This window comes from Dunckerocampus dactyliophorus, chromosome 1, assembly GCF_027744805.1.
Source record: "Dunckerocampus dactyliophorus isolate RoL2022-P2 chromosome 1, RoL_Ddac_1.1, whole genome shotgun sequence".
In the NCBI taxonomy this organism is placed as follows: Eukaryota; Metazoa; Chordata; class Actinopteri; order Syngnathiformes; family Syngnathidae; genus Dunckerocampus; species Dunckerocampus dactyliophorus.
The window spans coordinates 18,514,577-18,538,538 of NC_072819.1; the positions used below are offsets into that span (position 1 = coordinate 18,514,577).

The 23,962-nt window shown below is 39.4% G+C and overlaps 1 protein-coding gene across 2 annotated transcripts in view; it reads left to right on the top strand.

Moving 5' to 3' along the window:
- The window catches only part of LOC129194286 (plexin-A1-like), a 316,667-nt gene that overhangs the window by 191,815 nt on the left and 100,890 nt on the right, over positions 1–23,962 (top strand). For both annotated transcript variants that reach the window (XM_054799421.1, XM_054799428.1), the window contains exons 5-9: positions 182–282; positions 2,046–2,169; positions 7,833–7,986; positions 8,314–8,413; positions 17,299–17,413. In XM_054799421.1, coding sequence (XP_054655396.1) covers positions 182–282; positions 2,046–2,169; positions 7,833–7,986; positions 8,314–8,413; positions 17,299–17,413 — 594 coding nt within the window. The remainder of the gene's footprint in view (positions 1–181; positions 283–2,045; positions 2,170–7,832; positions 7,987–8,313; positions 8,414–17,298; positions 17,414–23,962) is intronic.

Consider the following 23,962-nt stretch of genomic DNA (forward strand, 5'->3'; position numbering starts at 1 on the left):
TAAGAAGTAAGCATGGCTGCCTCCACAACTGTTTATCCCTGATAGTCACAGTACGCTGAGTTTCTTTAATCTCACATTTGCAGGCACAGACACCTGTCTGGTTTAACCTTTACATACTTGATGTAAAAAGTGGTGCAATAGTGATGGTTCACATTAATTTGGGTGCGTGTTTTATTCCCAGGTTACACGTGTACCGGTGGGGAGCTGTGAGCAGTATGCTTCCTGCGGGGCTTGTCTGGGATCGGGGGACCCTCACTGTGGCTGGTGTGTCCTGCACAATATGTAAGTATACACACACACACACACACACACACACACACACTCACTCCATACTAGTACTCGGTTGAATGTCCTATGGCAAGTTTCACCTCGATGCAGTGTTGTCAAGAAAATGGTTTCTATGATGGGACAAAGAAACAGCTTCAGCTTCAGTCATTCATGATCACAAACAATAGGTTAGTAGGGCTTTGCCTTGTCAAGTCGAAGTGCATTCTGGGACCTACAGCACCAATTATTAAAGATTTAGGTAACTCTATGTGCATATGTGAACCTGTGTATAATTCTGACTAGGGTTGGGCATCGTTTGAATTTGCGCAATACCTATTCCGATTCCTCGGTTTGATTCCGGTTTTTAACAATTATAAATCCCGATGCTTTTCAGAGGTTGTGTCATAAAAGTTTGCATGGCTTAAATGAGGGTGCTAACCAAAGTTCTTGGATGAAATGTCTGAATGTCTCCATGATATTTTAAATTGTATGAACTTTTTATGAATTATTTTACCATGAATTTCTCACAGGGCTATTTTCAACCAGCATATAAATATCAAACCGTTGAACTTGAACAGAAATGTCTAGAAGTCTACTTAACAAATGATGTTTATTTTTTAAAACCTCATACATACATGCATACTGTACATACATAAAAAAAAAACATATCCTGTTGTTTATGTGTTGGAGAATGGCTTATGATGCAGAATAGACAATGTGTAACTTAACCATGTTACTGAGTTCCGACTAACCTGTGTGCAGAATATCAAGCAAGTACAGTGAATGGACTAACACTGAACACGGGGTCTGGTCAACTACCTAGCTAAAGCTAGCATTAAAGTCAGGTCGCTTGTCTATGAAAAACTGGACAGCGTTACGGTAGCTGAATACTTGAGTTGGCCACTTTATTTGTAGTATAAAAGAGTATAATTTGTTTGCTGCTTCAATGTTTTCTACCGACATAATATAGAGATCGACATAATGTAGTTATTGTTTTTACTTACCTGACTGGTTAGAAAAAGTCTGGCGTAACGGCGTAACCACTCTTCTTCTCTGTCCCCTCCTGCTCCGGTCCGACCGCTCCAAATTTGCATAACAAGCATCAAAGTCAAATAAATTCTGTATAACAGGGGAATTGTATATCACACTTCTCCCTGGCAGAGTAAATCTGTTGAGCACTTGAGGGCATTTAGAGCTACAATTCTATCTGCCTTAAAGGCTAGACAGGACAGGGGGAAAAATTAAAAATAAATAAATAAAAATAAAGAAAATAAATACAAAAATCCAAATTAATATGACATTTGTGTCCATCATGACTGCATGTAAACTTTTGCATGTCACAGTATTGCTAATGCTAATCCATATTAACGTCATTGACTCACAACTAGTATGATCTGAGAGCATCTGTGGCTGACCATTTCCTCTGCTTCTGAGCAAACAATCCCTGCTAATTGACCTTATTATAACTATTTGTTGGAGTACCCCCCATTAGGTCTTTGGTCGGGGTGGGAAAGACATCAGTAAAGTAGGCTATGAAGTCCACAGTGTCCACCTCAATTGTTAACAATAGTGATGTGCTCCATGTTTACTGTCATTGTCAATTAGGCAGTTACCAGTAAATGTTTTATCATGCAACCTGTATAGATATCGTTCAATGCTCTGTATCAATGCGTGTATCGATGCTCTTAAGACGTCATTAAGTTCTGCCAAGTGCAGCCTACCTATTCTAATCCACTGTATGTTTAATATAAATATAATTTGATCCCTACAACTCATAGATGTTCAAGAAAGGATCACTGCGAACGTGCGGAGGAGCCTCAGCGTTTCACCACCAGAGCAGACCAGTGTGTCCGACTCTCGGTCCAACCTGACACTGTCTCGGTCACCGTGTCAGAAGTGCAGGTATAGTGTTGCGTCATAGTGTCTACGGGGTTTAAAAAAACTGGGTGACAACTTAATTTTCTAGCTTTAATAATGATTTAGACTGCATGAGAAAGTGGAAAAGGAAACTGTAAAGATCTTTGACCACATGGTCATTTATTAACAAGTATATTGCACAACACAGTAGCAATAGAACCAGTGTTTTAATAGCAGTAAGGAGCAATGGTTAATGGTTAATAGCTTTTGTAGACCATGCACTCTAGTGATGTGTGGTCAGGGGAGGCATGTTAGGAAGGAAGAAAGGAAGGTAGGAAGGAAGGAAGGAAGGAAGGAAGATAGGGGCGCAAGTACTTCATATCTGTATATGAAGTACATGCACCCAGGTAAAGGTAAGGTCACAAATGTTTTTCAGTTTATAAAAAAAATAATAAACAGGACTAAGAAATATTTGAAAACAACATTTGATTCTGTTGTTTTTCTTGTTATCTTCTTGATGAGCAACCTCTGTTAACATTAAGAAAAACGAGTCAGTGCCTCACCAACCATGAACATTACTGCATGTCACTGATGCACTTGCAGACTAAAGGGCACTGCAGTTGATTGAATTAATATAAAGCATTGTATTAGAATTTTAGGTAGTTTTCATTCAAAATCCTACAAAATTCTCCTAAGAATTCCACCAGAGTACAGTATCATATGTCCTCCCCAGCATTAGGATACTTCATATTCACCCTTGATTTATAAAACTGTGGTCAATATACTCTTATCAGTGTTTTCATTGTAACCACATGCATGTGTTCAGTGTAGCCTCATGTTCACTATATATCTGTGACACACACAAGTACGATTTCTTATAAGTACATTTTAATGGTACCATTTCAAAGAAAAGCACGTATCTGCAAATGTTGTGAGTTGTTTTTCTTGTTGTTTTTCTGTATACAACAAAAAACTACTCCATACAAAATGTGGAGATACCTGGTTTTCACCAAATAGTAATAATATCATCACCTAATGTCACACTTATACATAATAATAATGCATTGAATTTTCATGTTTAATTGTCATTCGTCTTTACTTTGGGTAGACATGCTCCTTTTGTCAAAAGATACAGACAGACAGGAGGTGGCGGAGGTTTCTTGTTAGTATTAAACTTAAAAATAAATGTGAGGCCCTCCATTTCGAGGACCGAAAATCATCATATGTCTTCACTGAGTCTTTTGTTTTAGCTCACTGAACCACCTCATGGCTTATTAATCAGCCCAGGGCTGCATGGTGGGTCATTTCTCAAGACCACACTTTAGCGCTAGCATTCGGAAACATATAGAGTGGCTCTGGGTAGTAAGAGAAGAGTAGCACCACAACAAATTAGAAGTGTTTCAATACAACTTTTTCACTTTCGATATGATACTGTCATTGCAACCTTGAGTATCGTCTGATACCGAGATCTATCCAATCCAGTATCAACACGAATCAAACATACAGTGGTGTGAAAAAGTGTTTGCTGCCCTCCTGATTTCTTATTTTTTTGCATGTTTGTCACAAATTTAAATATTTGTCAATGACAACACAACTGAACACAAAATGCAGTTTTTAAATGAAAGTTTTTATTATTAAGTGAGAAAAAAATCCAAACCTACACGGCCCTGTGTGAAAAGTCATTGCCCCCTAAACCTAATATCTGGTTGGTTAATTTGCAATGAGTCTCTTTCAGCGCTGTGGAGGAATTTTGGCCAACTCGTCTTTGCAGAATTGTTGTATTTCAGCCACATTGGAGGGTTTTCAAGCATAAACCGCCTTTTTAAGGTCATGCCACAGCATCTCAATAGGATTCAGGTCAGGATTTTGACTAAGCCACTCAAAAGTCTTCATTTTGTTGTTGTGCTGGTGTGTTTTGGATCATTGTCCTGCTGCAGAACCCAAGTTGGGTTCAGCTTGAGGTCATGAACAGATGGCTGGACATTCTCCTTCAGGATTTTTTGGTAGACAGCATAATTCATGGTTCCATTTATCACAGCTAGTCTTATAAGTCCTACAGCAGCAAAAGAGCTCCAGACCATCACACTACCACCACGATATTGTACTGTTGGTATGATGTTCTTTTTCTGAAATGTGGCATTACTTTTACGTCAAAGGTGACACACACCGTCCAAAAAATTCTACTCTTGTCTCTTCAAAACACAAAGTATTTTCTCAAAGGTCTCGGGGATCATCAAGATGTTTTCTGGCAAAATTGAAACAAGCCTTCATATTCTTTTTGTTCAGCAGTGGTTTTCGTCTTGGAAGTCTGCCATGCAGGCCGTATTTGTCCAGTCTCTTGTGTTATGGTGGAGTAATGAACACTGACCCTAACTGAGGCAAGTGATGCCTGCAATTCTTTGGATGTTGTTGTAGGGTCTTGTGTGACCTCTTGGATGAGTCGTCGCTGTGCGCTTGGGATAATTTTGGTTGGCCGGCTACTCCTGGGAAGGTTCACTACTGTTCCATGTGTTCGCTATTTGTGGATAATGGCTCTCACTGTGTTTTGCTGTAGTTCCAAAGCTTTAGAAATGGCTTTATAACCTTTTCCAGACTGATAGATCTCAATTAATCTTTGTTATGTTTTAAATGGGGAGCAATCACTTTTTCACACAGGGCCATGTAGTTTTGGATTTTTTTCTCTCCTGGTAATAAAAAGTTCAATTTAAAAACAAACTGCATTTTGTATTCAGTTGTCTTGTCATTGACTAATACTGTATTTGTCTGTGTAGGCTCTCAGTCGTACAGGAGTTGTCCATCGAGGGAAAGGCTTCTTGAGTTGTCATCTGTACTTCTGTGAAGCAGGTTACTGAGACCGAAACCCACAGCTCTTAGTCTTGCAAATGAGGTGGAGCCAGGGCCGAGCCAGAACAATAGATGCTAACGAGCCAGTATCAGAGTCGTTCATACCCAACTCAGGGAGCGACACTTCCCTTTTATCGGAGGTGCTAATGGCAGGAGAGGATTAGACCACTACTCCGCCCAGGCTTAGTGTAAGGAACCAATAGGAGGAGGGTGTTGGCACACCAATTCCGCCCACTCTTACTGTATTTAAGGCCTAGGCTACCAGCACTTATTAGTTCGCTTATTATTATTATTACTTATTAGTTCGAAGCTCTTCAAATGAGGAGCGAAACGTCCGACACCTTCTTCACAGAAGTACAGATGACGTCTAAAGAAGCCTTTCCCTCAATTGACTAATATTAAAATTTGTTTGATGATCCAAAACATTTAAGTGTGACAAACATGCAAAATAAGAAATCAGAAAGGGGGCAAACACTTTTTCACACCATTGTACTTTTCTTACTTATTTTGTCGTGTGGAATGCTGGGCTTGATCTAGTCATATTAGAGAGACTACTACTGCAAACATTGCATTGGGTTTTGTTAGAACAGTATAAATATACAATATAAACAGTATAAAGAACAACAATCTTAATAGTACATACAGAATTAAAACCATTTGCCGTCCATTACTAGAATACCTAGATATAGTCGTCCCTCGCCACTTCGCGGTTTGACATCGCTCCCTCACTCTATCGCGGATTTTCAAAAATTAATGAATTAATTAACTCTGTTTCGTGAATGACTATGGCCTATTGTTCATCAAAAAATATTGAATGACAAGTCATATGTAGTATTCTACTCTGGTCACTGGGCGTCAGTCTTGTTACATTGATGAAACATTACCGTACATTACAATACCTTAAATTGTACAGCATGGATTCAGCCATAGTTGCCAAGTGAAAAAACGTCTCCCATTTCGTGTGGAAGTGGTATGTTTTTTGCTTCTTACTTTGTCCTTCTACCCCATTCAGTTCAAACCCTTTTTTACGTTTAGAGTAAACCAACTGGAAGCTAACTAGTTAGCTCGGTAGCTTACTATGCTTAAATCAGCAGCTGTCTCTTGTGTCCCTGCAGCAATCCCGTAGTCTTGTGTATAAGAGTTGCACAATGTGGTGTAAACAAAGATACCACACACTTGTAGGCAAGATGCATGTTAGACTTGCTGACCTGTATACCAAGAATTGATTATACCAAGGATGGATGATAGGCTGACATCGACCTTTTTTTTAATGCTATGCAATCGGCCCACATTACGTTTGAGATACTACAATAACAAGGAACTTTCCCAATGCTACGTGTGAGTTATCATGTGTACAGGGGATGAGCCGGATACTCGTTGTAGAGGAGTATCCATTTTTGCCGAATACGAGCACAAAACAAGTACAGCTCGTCATTTTCTGTAAGTGGAATGACGGAAAATCCTCATTATGTATTCACTCTTCACGCTCTGTGATTGGCCAGTCACACAAAGTGATCGACCCTCCCTAGACTTATCCACAAATGCACAGCAACGTAGCTTCTCAACTATCAGCAGTTCACTAAACACATTGAAATAGCATGCTAACAATATCATTAACTGGTGACAATGATGACGAGGCTAACTTAGCTCAGCAGTTAGTGAGCAGCTCGGCGGCTGGATGCTTAAGGCACACAACGCATACAATATCACGGTGCAAACAGCGTCTAGCATTGAATGAATGAGAAATAACCAGGTTACTCAAGATAATAGACGCACACTGTTAGTTGGACATCAAAAACAAGGTCCATGTTACGACAACTGTCAAAGCTCAGCGGCTGCCCTTGTGCATTTAAATAAATTAGTTAGCGCCCTTAATGCACTATATTGGACAGCCCTACTAAAAATCTAAGTCTTACAGATCACTTACACACATACACAGTACACATATAGCTGAATAATAAACAATAAATATAGCAACTTCTGATCAATCCATGTCAATTTCTGACTTAAAATATTGTACTGATTGTAGCACCGCCCATTTTCGGGTAAGCCCACTTCCGGTTTATGCCCCGACCATTCCCAGTACAGATACTGATACAGATAATTTAGATGGGTGAACAGATACAGATACAGATGCAGGTAGTGGTGTACTCGCTCATCCCTAACGTCTACTATTAGGTAATATGAGTGAAAGGGTGACTAGGGGTGTTACTTCGTGTCTGCAGGGCTTTAATAATGGTAAAATTATAATAAAATGTCATAAACAGGTTTTCTATGCTCTAACTACGAAAATGTTCAATTTTTTATTAACATTAAATCCTAATTCACTAAATCAATTAAACGGCATAAACGAGGGACGACTGTATAACCCGAAATACCTTTAACATTGGTTAGTGGAGGAATCTACTAGCAACAAATAGACAGTATAGTCAAGTATTGTAGAAAACTCACTACAGAATCCAAATTCATAAAGTACAGAAAAGGTCTTCAAAGATGATTAAAATTCGAATCTAATCACAGATATCAGTAAACATTTTAATGACAGTACAGTATTTCTTCTTACTATAGAAGTGAAGCTTGTATATACTTTAGTCAGTGTGCATCTTGTATAATAGTATAGATTTACTATCCACTGAAAATGACTCAGCCATTATGTCTAAATAGCTGGCAACACTAGTGAACCGCAGCTCCCTGGGGCTGACAGCACTCATGGAGCCCAAGACATGACAAGCAGCGGGACACAGTATATATTTTGCTGGATAATCTCGAGCAGGGTCTACCCAAAGACCCCTTGTCCGCACTTTTGCTCAATGCATGTTTAATTTTATTTATGTATTTTTGGCATAACATTTGCTTCCTCCCAGCTGGTACTTCAGACCCAGAATGTGCCGAGTCTGTCGGCGGGAGTAAATTGTTCATTTGGAGGCTACGTAGAAACGGAAGGACGCATCTACGGAGGACGGATCTTCTGCTTGTCACCCTCTGCTAAAGAGGTAGCGCCCATCACGCAAAATCAAGGTAAATAAAATGGCATACAATTATAAGGTAGTATATACAAGTAGACAGACAGCTGAACCATTACCTGCATGGAGTGACTTTTTTGGCTTCAGCTGGAGGCTCTACACCCTGACGTGAATGTAAAATGTCATCTGTGCAAAAGGGGAGCCGTACTGTACGACGAGGCTGTTAACATTTCCAAATACATTGACTGGGATTTGGCATTAGTGTAAGGGTCATGGAACATTTTATGCACACTTACTTACTGAGTGCAAATGTCATGTAATGTAATAAAGGAAGAATGAGACAATAAAAAGCGTGGCTGTTTCTGTAACTCTTGACTCGTAGGTGACCAGCGTGTAATAAAACTCTATCTGAGATCCAAGGAGACGGGGAAGATGTTTGCCAGCGTGGATTTTATCTTCTACAACTGCAGCGTACACAGATCGTAAGTTTTATTTTTTTATATTTGTAGGATGTGCCAACATAAATCAAAAAGCTTCTTCATGTTATCATTGCCACTATTTACAGTATTTGTTGCAAAGTAGGATTATGCAAAAATTACTCAATCATGTCCTAAAGACTTTGTGGAGGGGTACAGCATATGACAAGGAAGAATTTACTGAAGCAGCTTCTTCAGTAAGGGACTGGGCTCCTTACCATGTTGGAAAAGTTTCCCAAAGGAGGGGTTCATGCTCTGCTCCATAATGTCACAGTACATGTTGGACTTTATGTTTCTCTTCAATGAACCACAGCTCCCCAGTGTTGGCAGCACCAATGCAGCCCCAAACCCTGATGTTATCACTACCATTATCTTGCTACTTGTGTTGTCAGCTGTTTATACAATAATGTTGTCATTTTTCGTGGATAGTAAGGCCATACTGCTATACAAGCTGTACACTGATTACTCTAGAATTCATTTCTATAGTGTTGCCCCTTGAGAAGATGTACTGTAATCCAAGTGCTTGTTGAAACGTGCGGGGTGGACTCATGATGTGTGAGAGTTGTGTGAGATTCTGCAAATTTGTCCCAGTTCCTGGCGAAAAAATGCACAGTAAGTTCCTTTTTCCGCCATCCCTTCCCAAAGAGCCCTTCCTCATCCACCCTTTCTCTAGATCACGACCCCCTCGTATATCCTCTACCACTCCCACCCCAGCCCCTCACTTTCCCTGGCCCTCTCGTTCATCAAGTCCATTTTATTGCCTGCGCTCTGCTCTCGGCCCTGCATATATCTGCATAGTAATTGGCTGTTAATTAGCTCTAGCCAGGGCGTCTGTGTAAGCATAATGGAGTGGGCTTGTCGAGAGGGGCTCACCTGGGCTGAGTTGAATCTTTCATTCATTTTGTCAGTGTGTAGTTTTTTTGTTTGTTTACAAGCTAAAAATCATCTTTGTGCACCCCTTTTTTTTTCTTCCTTGTTGACCCCCCCCCAGAATTCGTGCAGGATTGTTACATCACCACCACAACAGCTGTAAAATAAACCCACATATTATACGCACCCTCTCCCTCCAGTATCACCTTGCAACTTTTAATCTTTGACCTCCCTTGTAGGAAGCCCAATGCGAGGAGCCGCAGCGCTCAGTGCTAGATAATGGACTCATCCTCATTGTGGCCGTGTTGGGGCGCATGAGTCCAGAGGCACCGCAGCTGACGTGCACGTGCATCATGCTCAGATGCGGGACAGCCCGCGGGCAAGCACCCGGCCTGGCTCACGCGTCGCCTCACACATTCAAACACAAACAGGTGTACGCTCAGTCAGAAGGCGCTCAAACAGACAGAAGGCACCATGTTGGCACAGCAAAGGATGCCCTGGGCTATTTATTCACTCTTACAATATTAGACATTTGTATTAACAAGAGGCTTGGAATAATTTAGCATTCAGCAACAGCAGGAGGAGGATGAGTGTTGCATCTTAAAAAAGGAGGAAGAGAAACAAGAGAAAGGGAGTACGCTGAGGGGGTGAAGAAGGGGGAAAAAATAATAGAAACAGGAAGAAAAACACAAAAGAGGGGAGATTCTGTGGATTTTGTCTGGAATAATGTGTTGAAATATGACTCCAGCTGACCCTCTGAGGTTGAACACAGTCTGGTCTAAGGTGCTGCTAGGAAATATTGGAATAGAAATAGTCAGTTCCATGGTCAATCTATCATAAAAATGTATGTCACCTGTACAAGTAAAAGTAGCATTTTATCATTATTAATTGTATTTCAAGTGTAAAAATAATTGACCACTGTTGACATTAAATACATTAAAAGGTGCTGTCTGCCTTGATTAGGTAGCATAACTTTTGAAGCAAAGCCTCCAAGCCATGTACCACACACACAAAAACATTGAATTTTTAAAAGGTTTAACTTTGTATTGTGACAAATATAGACATTTATTTGTTTGCTCTTTTTGGACCACAATTGCCAGTGGTGGTCTTATATTTTTTTGGTTAGAAGAAGTGTAATTTGGAGCGGAAGAGGGAGACAGATGACACAACGTTATGCCTCCAATTTAATTTGTTCAAATTTCTAATTGCCATAAAAGGTGCAAAGAGCAAGTAGCCACTGATATTAAAATGCAAAAATAACAATATGCTTACGTTGATAATGAATAATGGCATAATATAAACAGACATCGGGTCGCCGATGTTCCTCAGGCATTTGACGTTTTAGCATGCTTCACTGTCTCTTAAGCATAAACAGAGGTTAGTTACTGTTCACATTCAGATACTGTTAAAACGACAAATGACAAAGATGTAATGTAGTAATCTAAATCATAGATATTCCTGAACACTTACATTATTTTTAATTGGTTACACCATACACATGTAAAAAGATGTTAGTCATTTTGGTAACGCACTTGCTCCTACCTCGTACAAACTACTTTTTTAGCCTCTTTAATTGACGTACAGTGTAAAAAGAAGTTAACTGCTGTTTACATTAAAGATATATTGACTTTGCCAAGTGACATCTTACTATCCCTCACTCCCCATACGAGCTACATGAATAGTACTATACATATTTTTAAGGCAACTTTATAAGCAGTTTTTCCTGTATTAGTTCCACAACCAGCAAGTTATTTAACACCTAGCGCTCCAATTTCCAATAAGTGTGACCCGCTTTAATTAAAGTGGGGTTTGAGACTGATCATACTCGCTGCTTTTGGACTTGAGCGTGACAAGATGCAATAATATCTTCTAATGAGTGCAGGTCCCCTGCTGAGAAGCTGCTCTTCCATAGCTAGACACTGTGAATGCAGCGTTTGGATCTTTATTGGACAAGGTGTGCTCTTTATTGACTCGACTGCAAGCAGTACATTTATCCCAAAGCATTGACAGCTCTCCTTTCCAGGTGTCCCAGAGGAATACTGCTGTGTCAAATGCTGGTGACGGAAGTGTACTTACTGTGTGTGTGTGGGCGTGTGTGCAGCATGCATACAATCCTCACACTGTACACACATAGCAGAAATCGATAGACCTCGAGGAAGTTAATTGTGAAGAGAACTCACCGGCTTCTCTAACAAATGTTAGCATAGCCTCAGTGCACGGACATGCTAATCCTGTGGCATTGATTGTATGCCTAAAGCTGCAGATCAATCTGGCCTTGAGAGCTTATCACTGACAGTGTCACCATCCTCATGCATCTACAGTTCAGCTGATCATCAGCATTTTTGTTATACTGCTAAAATCACCCGATGGTGTACAGTTCTTGCAAGTTATTAGTTAGTTTTAGTTTATTATTTAATTAAAGGACACAATGTGCAAACACATTAATCTTTACAAAAAGAAGAGATCCTTCATACCAGATTTAGCGACAGCTACTTTCCATCTACAGTCAACCACCAGACCAAAGTTTTATTATTTTAGTCTAAAGTCAGAGTGGCACTTGCACAGAGTTGCACAGTTCCTTCTCTGACAGCCAAATCCATAGCCTTTGACTTGAAAGCAGCAGCATATCCATTTCTTTGTGTGTTTTCCATCATGGAATATTGTGACTACCGGGTTGTCACTGTGCATGTGCACAGCACGTCTACATTCCGGTACAGTAGGTGGCGGTATGCACCTAAACGTTGGTTGCGACATAAACACAAAGAAGAAGAAGAAGAACGCGTCTACATCTGGTTGCCTATTTTCGGCAGTCAGAGTTAGATGGATAGATAGCAACTTTTTATTCATCTTCAAGAGAACACAGCATTTTATGTTTTGTTTTATATGGTTTATTGTATGTGTATTTCTATTTATTGATGTACGGTATATGTCAGCGGATATAATGTAAACGCAAACGCAAACGCGTTTGTGGCGCTACGTACATTGCGTTTGCAAGTTTTATGTAGGGTCACTTGGGGAATTGCTGGATATTACACAATATTTCTGCTGGTGTACTCTTTTATACACTCTTGATCAAATCTTAAGACCAGTTGAAAAAATTGCTAGAATTTGCATTTTGCACATTTGGATCTTAATGAGGTTTTAAGTAGAGCTACAATATGAAAAAGCGAAGATTTAAGATTCAAGAGTTTTATTGTCATATGCATAGTAAAACAGGCAGTTATACTATGCAATGAAATTTTTATTCTGTTCATTCTCCCAAGAAAAGAAAGAAAGGGAAAGAAAAAAAAAGGGAGAGTGACTCAAAAACATTTGGAACTTGTAATTTAAACAAAAAAAAAAAACAAAAAAAACTGAAATAGGTTGTTTATCAGCTGATCAAAGGTTTAAGACCACAGCCTATAAAAGACAAAATCTGCTCAAAATGTTCATTTTCTGTCAGGCATTCACACTGTCATGCCCTCCTGATGGCTAAAGCTAAGAAGCTTTCTCTTTTGGAAATTTGAAATTTCTGTTTTCTGATTTTTGAGCTGCGTAAGAAAGGCCTCTCGCAGCGTGCCATTGCTGCTGAGGTTGGCCTCAGTAAGAGAGTTATTCTACTTTTTTTTTTTTTAATCCTGAGCATTTTGGAACCAAAAAGTCAAGTGGTAGACCCAAAAAAATCACATGTGCAGCGGGCATCCCTCATGACTGAGGGCCCTCGTCTGTGTGGTAACAGCTGGGTTTTTCAACAGGACAACGCTGCAGTTCACAATGCTCGCTTGACCAAGGACTTTTTCAGGGAGAATAACATCACTCTTTTGGACCATCCTGCATGTTCCCCTCATTTAAATCCCATAGAGAACATTTGGGGATGGATGGCAAGGGAAGTTTATAAAAATGGCCATCAGTTCCAGACAGTTGATGCCCTTCGTGAAGCCATCTTCACCACTTGGAGCAATGTTCCCACTAGCCTCCTGGAAACACTCACATCAAGCATGCCCAAATTTTTTTGAAGTGATTAACAAGAACGGTGGAGCTACTCATTACTGAGTCCTACTGAGAACATTTTTTGTTCTGGTTTGGAGAGGTTTTTGTTAATTTTTGAGCGATGGTCTTAAACTTTTGATCAGCTGATAAACAACCTATTTCAGTTTAATTGTTGTTTTCAATCAATTACTTTTTCAAAATGCTTTTTTGTCTCACTCCCCCTTCTTGTTTTTGCATATTGTACCTCTACTTAAAACCTCATTAAGATCCAAATGTGCAAAATGCAAATTCTAGCAATTTTTCAACTGGTCTTAAGATTTTTATCAGGAGTGTATTTACGTGCATTTGACGTAGGTTGTGTTTAAATTTAAGCATTTTCAAACATAAAAATGGCTAAATGAGCTAAAATACAAATTCAGTGGAAGCTCGGTTAGCGTCCACCCCGGTTAGCATGTTTTTTGGTTAATGTCGAAAATGTACATCACAATTTTGCCTCAGTTTGTGTGCATTTGCCGGTTATCATACAAGCTGGCGCGCGTCTTCTCATGTTATTAACACACTTTGTGAGTCCATCTTTATTTCTAATAATTTTTTATTAAATTTTCTTTACCAGAAAATGTTGAGTCTCAAAAATTTGGAAACAAACACGTTTTTATAGTTTTATAATTATAGTTTTACCATAAAACCATTCTAAATGCATTTAAACGAGGAATGATGACATTTAAGGTGACTTTTACCTTATTTAAGACTACTGTTGAAGAGTACAGCTGTCACATTGTGTCCCCACCGGGCCATAAAAGCAAGAGTCTTATTTGTGTCGTAAAGGGCGTATTTTCTTTTATGTCTTCTATATCGTGTAATACGAGGGTAAAGGTGACCATAGGGGTGTTATATGTCTATAAAGCTCTAATAATGTTAATAACTGTATTTGGAAGGTCATAAACAGGTTTTCTGTGCTCTAACTATGAAAGTATTAGATTTATAAATAAGGAATCCTACTAGAAATTCATTATCACAGATGGGTCAGGAACAAGATGCAGTTGTATCATCAGCAAATAATACTAACTTTAGGTCTTTAGTGACTTTACAGATGTCATTTATATATACCGTAAATTCAGTTGCATAAGCCATACCAATGTTTAAGCCACACCCACTACATTTAGAGAAAAAACAAATTTATTTATTTCATTATAATTTAAGCCGCACCAGTGTATAAGCCGCACGTGTCCACGTCATAAAATGGCACATTGTAGCGCCCAAGAGTCTGTGAGGACTAGGCAGCTCTTTATTTAACAGGAGCCAATCATAAGCTATGAAAAAACTAACGACGAGCTTGTCAACCCATTGGAAATTGCAGGAGGTCATCACTCAATATAACAGTCTGACTCACGGTGTCATCTCACAAACACCACTAAACTCATCACACAACAACTTAACACTCAAAATGTATACCTAATAAATATACAAATGTACCAATACGCATTCAAAGTGAAAAAAAAAATCCAGCTTTCCCCTAATGCATTTTGTTTCAGCAAAAGATTTTATTGGAGGACAAGCTGTCACGATTCGTTGAAGCTGTCGGCAGGTTGACCCCCAGGGTGCAGAGAGAAGGCGGCAAAGTGCAAAAATAAAAGTAATTTTATTACACAGGACAGGAACAAACTAAAAGTGACAGAGGAAAAACTCTGTGGGAAAATAATACAAACTATAAACAGGTAGGTGACAGCACGGAAAAATCAACGATGGAAATGACAACAACAATGAACCAGCGCGGCGCATACGACAGCGCTGGTCTTTTAACTGTTAGTGATTACAATTGACCGCAGCTGTGCGGCCACCAGGCGTGGAGTGGCAGTTCCTTCCACCACCCCGGAAGCATCGCTTGCCAGAATAATGGCGCAGGACAGGAAGTACACGCTCCTGTCCTGCGAAGCGTGACACAAGCAGCATAGAAAACGGTGGATGGTGCCGTAATGCTGCCTCTGTCCACCAAAGGAAGCCAGAGGAACCCAAAGTGCTGTTGAAGTGAATGATTGATCATTTATTGTCAGGTTTAATCTTATTGCTGTATTGTCCTTCTGTGTAGTGAAAGCAGTTGTTGCTAATATTGGAAAAAAAATGTGTGTCCGCATTTATATCATCGTCCACATCCAATCGTTTGTGGTCCGGGAAGCAAATGTTTCCAATTGCAGATCGTTCTGTCCAGCAATCCCTTGTGTTCTATTGTGATTGTCGTTGTATGTAGATAAATGTGTTCCTAATTCCACCAATTCAATTCAGCAATTCCTAGAAACGTGGTGGTGGTGTTGTTATTCCCTCCAACTACATTATTCTTCATGAGTTGTATCCTTTGACTTATTCTGGTCTCCTGTTTAACTTCATGAACATTTTGCAGTTGGCGTTCCAAGCGCCTTGAAGTTTCCTCTGTTTCCTCGAGTCGCTTATCGGTGTTGAGTTGTTATTTATTGTTATTTTCATGTATGCAACTCTCACAGAGAATAGTAGGAACAGGCAGAAAAAAACAAACAAAAAAATAAATATAATATGTGTAACTGCCTGCAGATTTACCCTGATCTGCACCAAAATTTAATAGGAAGAATTAAATATCATATTGAATATGAATATTGGCCCTAAAAAAATCACATTTAACTTGGCTCGTAGTTTGTTTTTTAGTCAGATTAACAAATACTGTATACAGCAATGGGACTGTAACTGTTTTGTTTTGAGGTAATACAAACCCCTTAGGAAGTAGTCCGGCTTACATAATGGCGTAAATATGATTTAATGCTGCCATTTGATGGTTATGGACATTGAAAGAAAAAAAAATGCTTCCTTTCGCTTTGGTGTGGTGTCACATTGTAACAATAATGTGCTACAACATTGCACAACAGCAATTTACTACACAATAATGACTTCTTGTCTTTTCTGTTGGTTATAAATTTCTCAATGTGTTTTTGGCCTTTTTTCTTGCCGATGTTTGAGAAAGAAAAGAAATAAAATAACCATTGTAGAAAAAGCTTATCTTCTGCTGCCAGCTTATTGCACTTAAAGCCTCCAAGAATGGAGGATAAGGAGAGAAGAGTACATTCCTCTGTGCTTTCTGTGTCATCCTCCACTCTGGTCTTAGCGGCTGACAGCCTGGATGAAGTCTGAATGCACAAGACCATGCTTACACTTGTCATTTCAATGTCACTGCTACTTACTAAGACCGCTGTCTGATGTACATCCACACGTTTTTATTTCATTACAGTTTTTACTTCGGTATCTCTGGCCAAGCACTTCTAATATAGACTGCTGGATCTTAAGGAGGTTCTAAGTAGAGTTTCAGTGCCGAGTGCAGTCCAATAATCATCAGACAGCATCTGTGAGAGAAGGGTTTTAAGGGAAAACTGCACTTTTTGGGGGGAATTTTGAAGAACTCTACTCACAGGACGAACAAGGGGCAAAGGCACTGTTGATACACTAAACCAGCGGTGTCAAACTCGTGTCCTGGAGGGCCGAGACACTGCAGGTTTTCTCTTCAACCAGTTTCTCCAGCAGGTGATTTAATTAATGAGCTCCTTCCCTCAAATTGAAGGAGGTGTTGATCATTAAAATCACCTGTTTAAGGTCACCTGTTCCAAACCTGCAGTGTCTCGGCCCTCCGGGGCACGGGTTTGACACCCCTGCACTAAACTACTGATGGCGATGTCATACAACTTCATGTAAAAAATCCCAACTATCCTTTTAATTTAACTTAATTTAACATTTAACATTACTTTTATTTAACATTAAGGGTTGAAAAATGTATTAAACCATTTTCCCCTCCAGGTGGAGTTATTAGGTTTTTATTACGTTTGTATTAACGAATTAATCCAAATGGATTGTGGGATTGTGTTTGTCTACAATTCATAATTTCTAGATTCCCACATTCACACACTGGAAGATAATGCTTCTTTGTGAATAATTGCCAAGAAACATTGCTTTACTTGAAATTGCTCTATTTATCAGATGTCCTACATATTGTTGGCTTTAGTCACTAAGTTGTAACCACAATCTTGTCACTCATGCAGGTGTCTGTCCTGTGTGGACGGCAAGTTCCCTTGTCACTGGTGCAAATATCGCCACATGTGCACGCAGGACGCCAGCGACTGTTCCTTCCAGGAGGGACGCGTCAACACCTCCCAGGTAAGGAGACATGTTTATACGTTAAAAGCGCACTCAAACAAACAAGTACACAAGTATTCATGGTGGTAGTGATTGAACTGTACATGTTAGTGGCCCAGCAACAATTTGACGAGTGCGTGCTAGTGTCCCAAATGGTACATTAATTTGACCTAAGGTCGTAAGGTCACTTAAGTGACACTTGCTCATGCTATTAAATGAGAAAATGTATTCAAACGTATGATTAGCACTTCACTCGATAAATACGACCAAGAAAGACACCATCACATTTTAGTTTAGGACATTTTTAAATGTGAGATGAATATATGGATAACTCCGCCATTACGGCCCCGATAAAGGACACAGGTCTAGTAATAATATACCAATTTAGTATTGTTTTAATTTTTCATAATATGCAACTCTTAGTTATCATACATTCTCCTTTGAGAATTAATTTGCATAATTAATTGTAATTGTTTAGTTTTTATTTATTACTATTCTTTTTAGTAGTGGTAGTATTAATTTGCTATTTTAGTAATAAATGTTCTAATTTCTCATGATAAGTAAACTCCTTTTTTAACCTCCTTTTAGATTTTGATTTGATCCTTTGATTTGATCAAATTTTGGTCATAAATATTAATTTTTGTACAAAAATGTTACTAAATTCTCATCAAATCTCAGTCATCACACGTGAGCTTCCTTTTATTTCTAATGTGCAAAATTTGTACTATTTGTTTGTATAAAATGCCAACTGAATTCTTGTCAAATTCAACTATTAGTTATCACACATTAGTTCCCATGGTTTGAAAAAAATAATTTTATTCTATTTTTTTACCTGAAGCAGTATTACACTTACTAGCGCTGGAAAAGTTTCCCCACATGTCATTAGCAGTCACTTGCCAGTGTGATTGAAGTCACACTACACTGCTTGTCATCCCAAAGGCATGTGTTGATGTTTCTCAGGCTCACTTCACGTCATATTTGATTAAAAACAACCCTTCTGTCTGTTGTGGCCCTATAGGAAAACGAGAACTTTGCACTATGGCGTCCCTTTGGATGCACTCGGCCCCCTAAATCTAATTCTTCCCCGTCTCTTCCTGGATCTGTAAATATATATAAATTGGCGGTGTTGTGACAGCTGATAAAGAGCGAGGCGCATGAAAGGCGACCAGGCAGAAAATTGCTAGTTGGAGAAACACTTGGATAGTCCATCAACACAAATGTGCATAAACACAAACAGCCAGAGAAACAAACACCAGCAGGACAAACAAACAAATTGTCTTTGCTCCAGTGAATCCCACATTTAGTTGGTGGATCTGGGCCCGGGGGTTCATTCAAATGACTCCTATTCAGGGATATTAGAGAAAAATTATATATTAAAAAAACACAAACTCACAAGGAAGGTGGGCTTTTTTTGTTTAGAAGCTCATCAAGCTGTGAGTTTATTTTGGTAGTTTTATTTCTGACAGCCGAAGGTGGCCAGCATTAACAGATGGATGGTCTGACAGATAATTATGTTTTTTGTTTTTTTTTATTATTTAATTTATGTATGATGTGATGATGAATTTTGAAGCTGTATAAAGGGTGACTGGCTAAAAAAGCAGAATTGGAACATAACTCAAGGTAATTATCCAGTGTATTAGCACACTTCTGATATAAGTCCCTATAAAGGTGTAACCAAATTTTTAAATGTGATTTTTTTTAGGCTATTTCCTGGTTCACAGATAATGCTGTAAAATGACAGCACTGGACCATTTTACCATGCCGTAGAAGTTCCTGTGTGACTGTGTCAAAAAACAATGCATTTATTATACATTCCTCTAAAAACGTGGGGGAAAAGATATGGTTTTAACTCATTGCTTTGTCCATTTGTTAGGGTAACCGTATTTTCTTTACTGAAAACCTGACACTCGGCCCAGCAATGAGGTACTTACTCAAAGTGTACTCAAAGATGTCTTATAATTTCAGCACACTTATAGTAGTAGGGATGCTCCAATCAGGGTTTTATGCTGCCGATTCCGATTTTAAATTTACTCTTGGCTATATGATATGAAAAAGGGAACCATAAAATCACTTTCACTTAGACAAAAACATATTGGTACTTACTTTTCAAGAGAACGTACATCACTAGTGAAATTTACCGAGGATGAGACGCCTTCTCGAAGAGACTTGGGATGTGAGATTGAGTACACTGGTGGAGCTCTAGCAGGACTTCCAGTAGCACGTAGGTGGGTTCCAAGTGAAAGAGCAGTCTGGGAACCTGGTGTCTTCCACCGCTGATGACGGATGGTCGTCTAGTCCGATGAATTCAATTATTTTTTGGGTTATTTGCTCTAGACTTCTGACTGTCACGCACAAACGGGCGAGTGTCCAGCGTTGGCTACATTAGCTGCTGTTTGACTGATGATCACATCGTGAGCCTCAAACTCACCCTACTTCGCCAAGTGTTTGTTCTTCAAATGTCGTATTAAAGCTTTTTAACATGCTCCCCCGGCGAGATATTTTTTGTGGCATGTTTTGGAGGATCACTCTCACAAACAGCAGGTAAGTCCCACACGGCAGACATGATTGTTTTGGGTTTGGCACGCCTGCGCAGTGTGAGGGTTAAGGAAAGTGGGCGGGAGATGCCCGCTCCTGGCTGCATGCTGCAATAGTACGAGCCAGAGGTGATCGGCTTTTGTGAAAATGTGGCTGATTGATTGGAGCATCCCTAATTTTATAGTATGGATAGAAAATTGTTACAGTCAATATGGTTTCAGAGCAGGCAGACTAACGACACTGGCAATGATAGAAAGAATCGGGGAAATCACAAACACAGTTGATCAAAAGAAACAAGCAATCGGAATATGTATTGACCTTACGAAAGCTTCTGACACAATAAACCATGACATTTGAGTAAAAAAAAAATGAACGGTGCAGCATCAGAGGTTTTGTGTTAGACTGGATTAAGAGTTACTTGCAGAAGAGACAGCAGTTTGTTCAATTAGGTGATGTCTGTTCTTTGTGTTTGGACATTGTGGGGTCCCCCAGCGGTCAGTGTTGGTCCCCAAACTTTTTATCTTGTACATCAATGACATTTGCAAGGTGTCAGAGGTGTTGAAACTGGTCTTGTTTGCTGATGACACTAATATTTTCTGTTCAGAGGAAAATTTAAATGGAGGTCATCACTAAAGAAATGAGCAAATTTGAAAATCTGGTTTGACAAAAACAAATTACCAGTGAACTTGGATTTTTTTTTTTTACAGTAAGTTGTATGACATCCCTATCAGCAGTGTAGTACATCAACAACGACTTATCTCCCAAAAAATTTGAGGAGGCATTTTTATGATGCAACTGTATTACTCTTTTGAACGGGTATTGTTTTAAAAAGTCAAACTCTACTTAAATGGCCCAGCAACTAAGCGGAACTACGTTCCTCGTCATGGCTCTCCGACCAGAAATGGGTTCACGGGACCATTTGGGGGGGTAAGTCACTTTTGATGCACTACATAGCTGATGGGGATGTCACACAACTTTATGTCAAAAAATCCAAACTAAAACTTAAAGTCAGAAATATGAAAATTCGCTGATTTAGTAAATTTTCAAACAGCTAAAATTATGCATAAAGCAAACAATAACCTGTTGCCCAAAAATGTCATACATTACTTTTCTATAAGAGAGGAGAAATATGATCCCAGGGAAAAACTAAACTTAAAACACTTATACGTATACGTGGGAACAACTCTAAAAACCTACCGCATTTAGTACATCGAATCCAATTATGGAACTGATTGAGTAAGGAACTCAAAGAAAACACTAAGATTAGCAATTTCAAGATAAAATACAAGCACTTGATGTTTGCAAAATACAAGGAAAAAGAGTCTTGAACTTGTACTGTTATGTCTATTTGTATTTATTATTATTCATTTATTATTATACTGATTATTATATACGATTAGTATTTATTATGATTGTGGAAAAACCCTGACATTTATATTACCGCATTGATACATTATCACTTTTTTTGTGTATTGAAAAGATCACATGAAATACAGGAAGTGAATAAATGTACTGCAACAGATGTAAAATGGATGGGGGGTAGGATTTATTTAGCTTTGCTTCTTCCTACTCCTTTTGGACATGTGGAACTGTGAATTGCACTATGTGATGTATTCCATTGTAACTTGCATGTTCAAATAAAATTAAACCATTACCATTTGTTGGTTAGAAATGCATACTTCCTGGTTCATGGAGAATGATAGGATAGGGACATCTGCATGGCCAATGCAAAGTGGATGCTTCCATTGGGATTCAAATATTGATTGTCAAATGCCCCTGAATTTAATGGCCTGTAATTGTGCTAACTAACCAACAGCAGTTAATCAAACACGTTTTATCTTTCGAGCTTACAGTGGAGCATGCAATTAACACAATCCGGCATCATTTCTGATTTGTTCGAATTTCAAAACTATTTTTCCCATAGAAAATAATGGAAATAGAAATAATCAGTTCTAGGGTTAAAATGTCATCACAGAACTACATTAATTGTAAAGTTTGGCAATTTTTAAGAAGCATTTTAACATTCTTAAATTTCATACAAAAGCAAAAATAAACATAAAACTCACAGATCGCTGTTTTCTTGTCACACACGGGTAAAAACAAGTAATATATACTATAAAACAAAAACAATTCAACACTCAACTTTAATAACTTCTCTGTTCTGCTTGGACTGGTCCTATTTTTGGAATAAATAAAACAAAACTATTTCTGCTTTGATAACTTTGAATGTGAACCCCCCCCCCCCTCCCCCCACCCCCCATGTATATTATCTATACTGTATTTGTGTTAGTATTTTGTTCCATGGTGCCCATTCCGCAAACCTGACCTAGTTCCATTGTGTATATAAAATAAATTACACTGCTTCACTGTGGGGAATCGAATCTGCTGTATCATTGATAACACTAAAAAGGGCTCCAGAGGAACAGTAGTTGAACATGTGATGCATGTACCAGTGCTCCTCTAGATGTTAATTAGCAAATATATCAGCATGATGAGTGAGCTGGCTCTGTGTTCATATGTTTGTGTCACCTCGCTGCTGCACAAATGGAGTCGTGTGTGTGTGTTATATACTGTACCTCTTGTTCCTAATATCCTCAATGAATCAATTCTCTTTGGCTGCGTTCACAACTCTACATTTCTATCTTCTAACAATGTTTTGAAAAAATACTTGCTGTGCACTTTGGTGCAGTTCACTTGATTGGACAGCTTTCCTTACAAATTCTGTGCCGTTTGCTGAGGTTGAATACATACTGTTGAGGTCAACATGATTAGCCCCCTTGGACTTTCTCTAAATTTCTCTAAAATAATGGCCAATGTTTGCAAGATTCATCACATTTCATATAGTAAACCATTCATCAATTATATGGCCACATTTTGGTACATGTTTGACTATTAGATACATTTTGAAGATGTCTATAATAAAGATTTGATGAAAACTGAGGTGGTGAAAACTTTAAAAACACATCTGAGCAGTCAATTAACACTCAATCTAAAGCCCCGGTCACACCGCCCGAACTTTGCTGTAGCGTCACCGCTAGTAACTGCGCACAAAATGGGAAAAAAAATAGAAAACACGGGCGTTGTCCTAGCGGTGCACCGCTGAAGCCGGCGTTGCTTTAGTGTTGGTTTAACGGTAGCGAACGTTGGTTTAGATAGAACGTTGATAGAGCGGCGTTTTGCGCATGCGGGCTGGTGGCATCCTCATGACTTGCTGGAAGGCTCGTGGATCCTCATTCGCAGTCCCACAGTGCCCTCTAGTCTCTAGTCTCTGCAAACACAACAACTGTCTGACCCACACAACTCTTGTTGTGTGTTGCCAACAGCTTGTTGCAATCTGAGGAGGTTCTGATTCTGCTGCTGGACTAGTGCACCAATCATAGCAAGTCTCTCAGCATCCATGGTAGTACCGTTTTACTGTAACTTTGAGCAAATTCGATATAACTGAGGTCTGCACTCAATGGCTATTCCAAATGGGCTCCTGGCCCATTTCTCCCCGTAGTTATAGCCAAATTATGCTCCGCCTCCGACACCTCCATACCAATGGCAAACCAAGGTTCATCACCGCAATGGATCGCTGCTTCATCGCTGCTTCAACGCCTGACACCGTTCCAGCAATCCCGTGTCCGCTCATAAAACGCTTACAGCCGCTCCACCAAAGTTTGTGCAACGTTTAATCACCGCCCGGGCAAAGCTGGCGAAGCAGCAGTGGTCCAGCGTTCAAGATTTCTGCGTTGGCGTAGCAAACCCAAGCGTCCACAAACTTCCGTCTAGCGACGCCAAACTTTTGACTGGGCGTTTTTGGAGCGGTGATTAACTTTGCCTTGTGCAGTTTAAAACTTTCAGAGCGGTGGGAGAGACCATCAGCGGTGGCCGAGCATATACGACGTTGCATTAACGGGGGCCAACTTCTGTTAAACAGTGGTGCGCGGTTACGAATTGAATTTTTTTCACCGCTCCAGGGACGCTACAGCAAAGTTCGGGCGGTGTGACCGGGGCTTTATTTAAGTGGCTTCAAGAAGCACAGTTAGTATCACC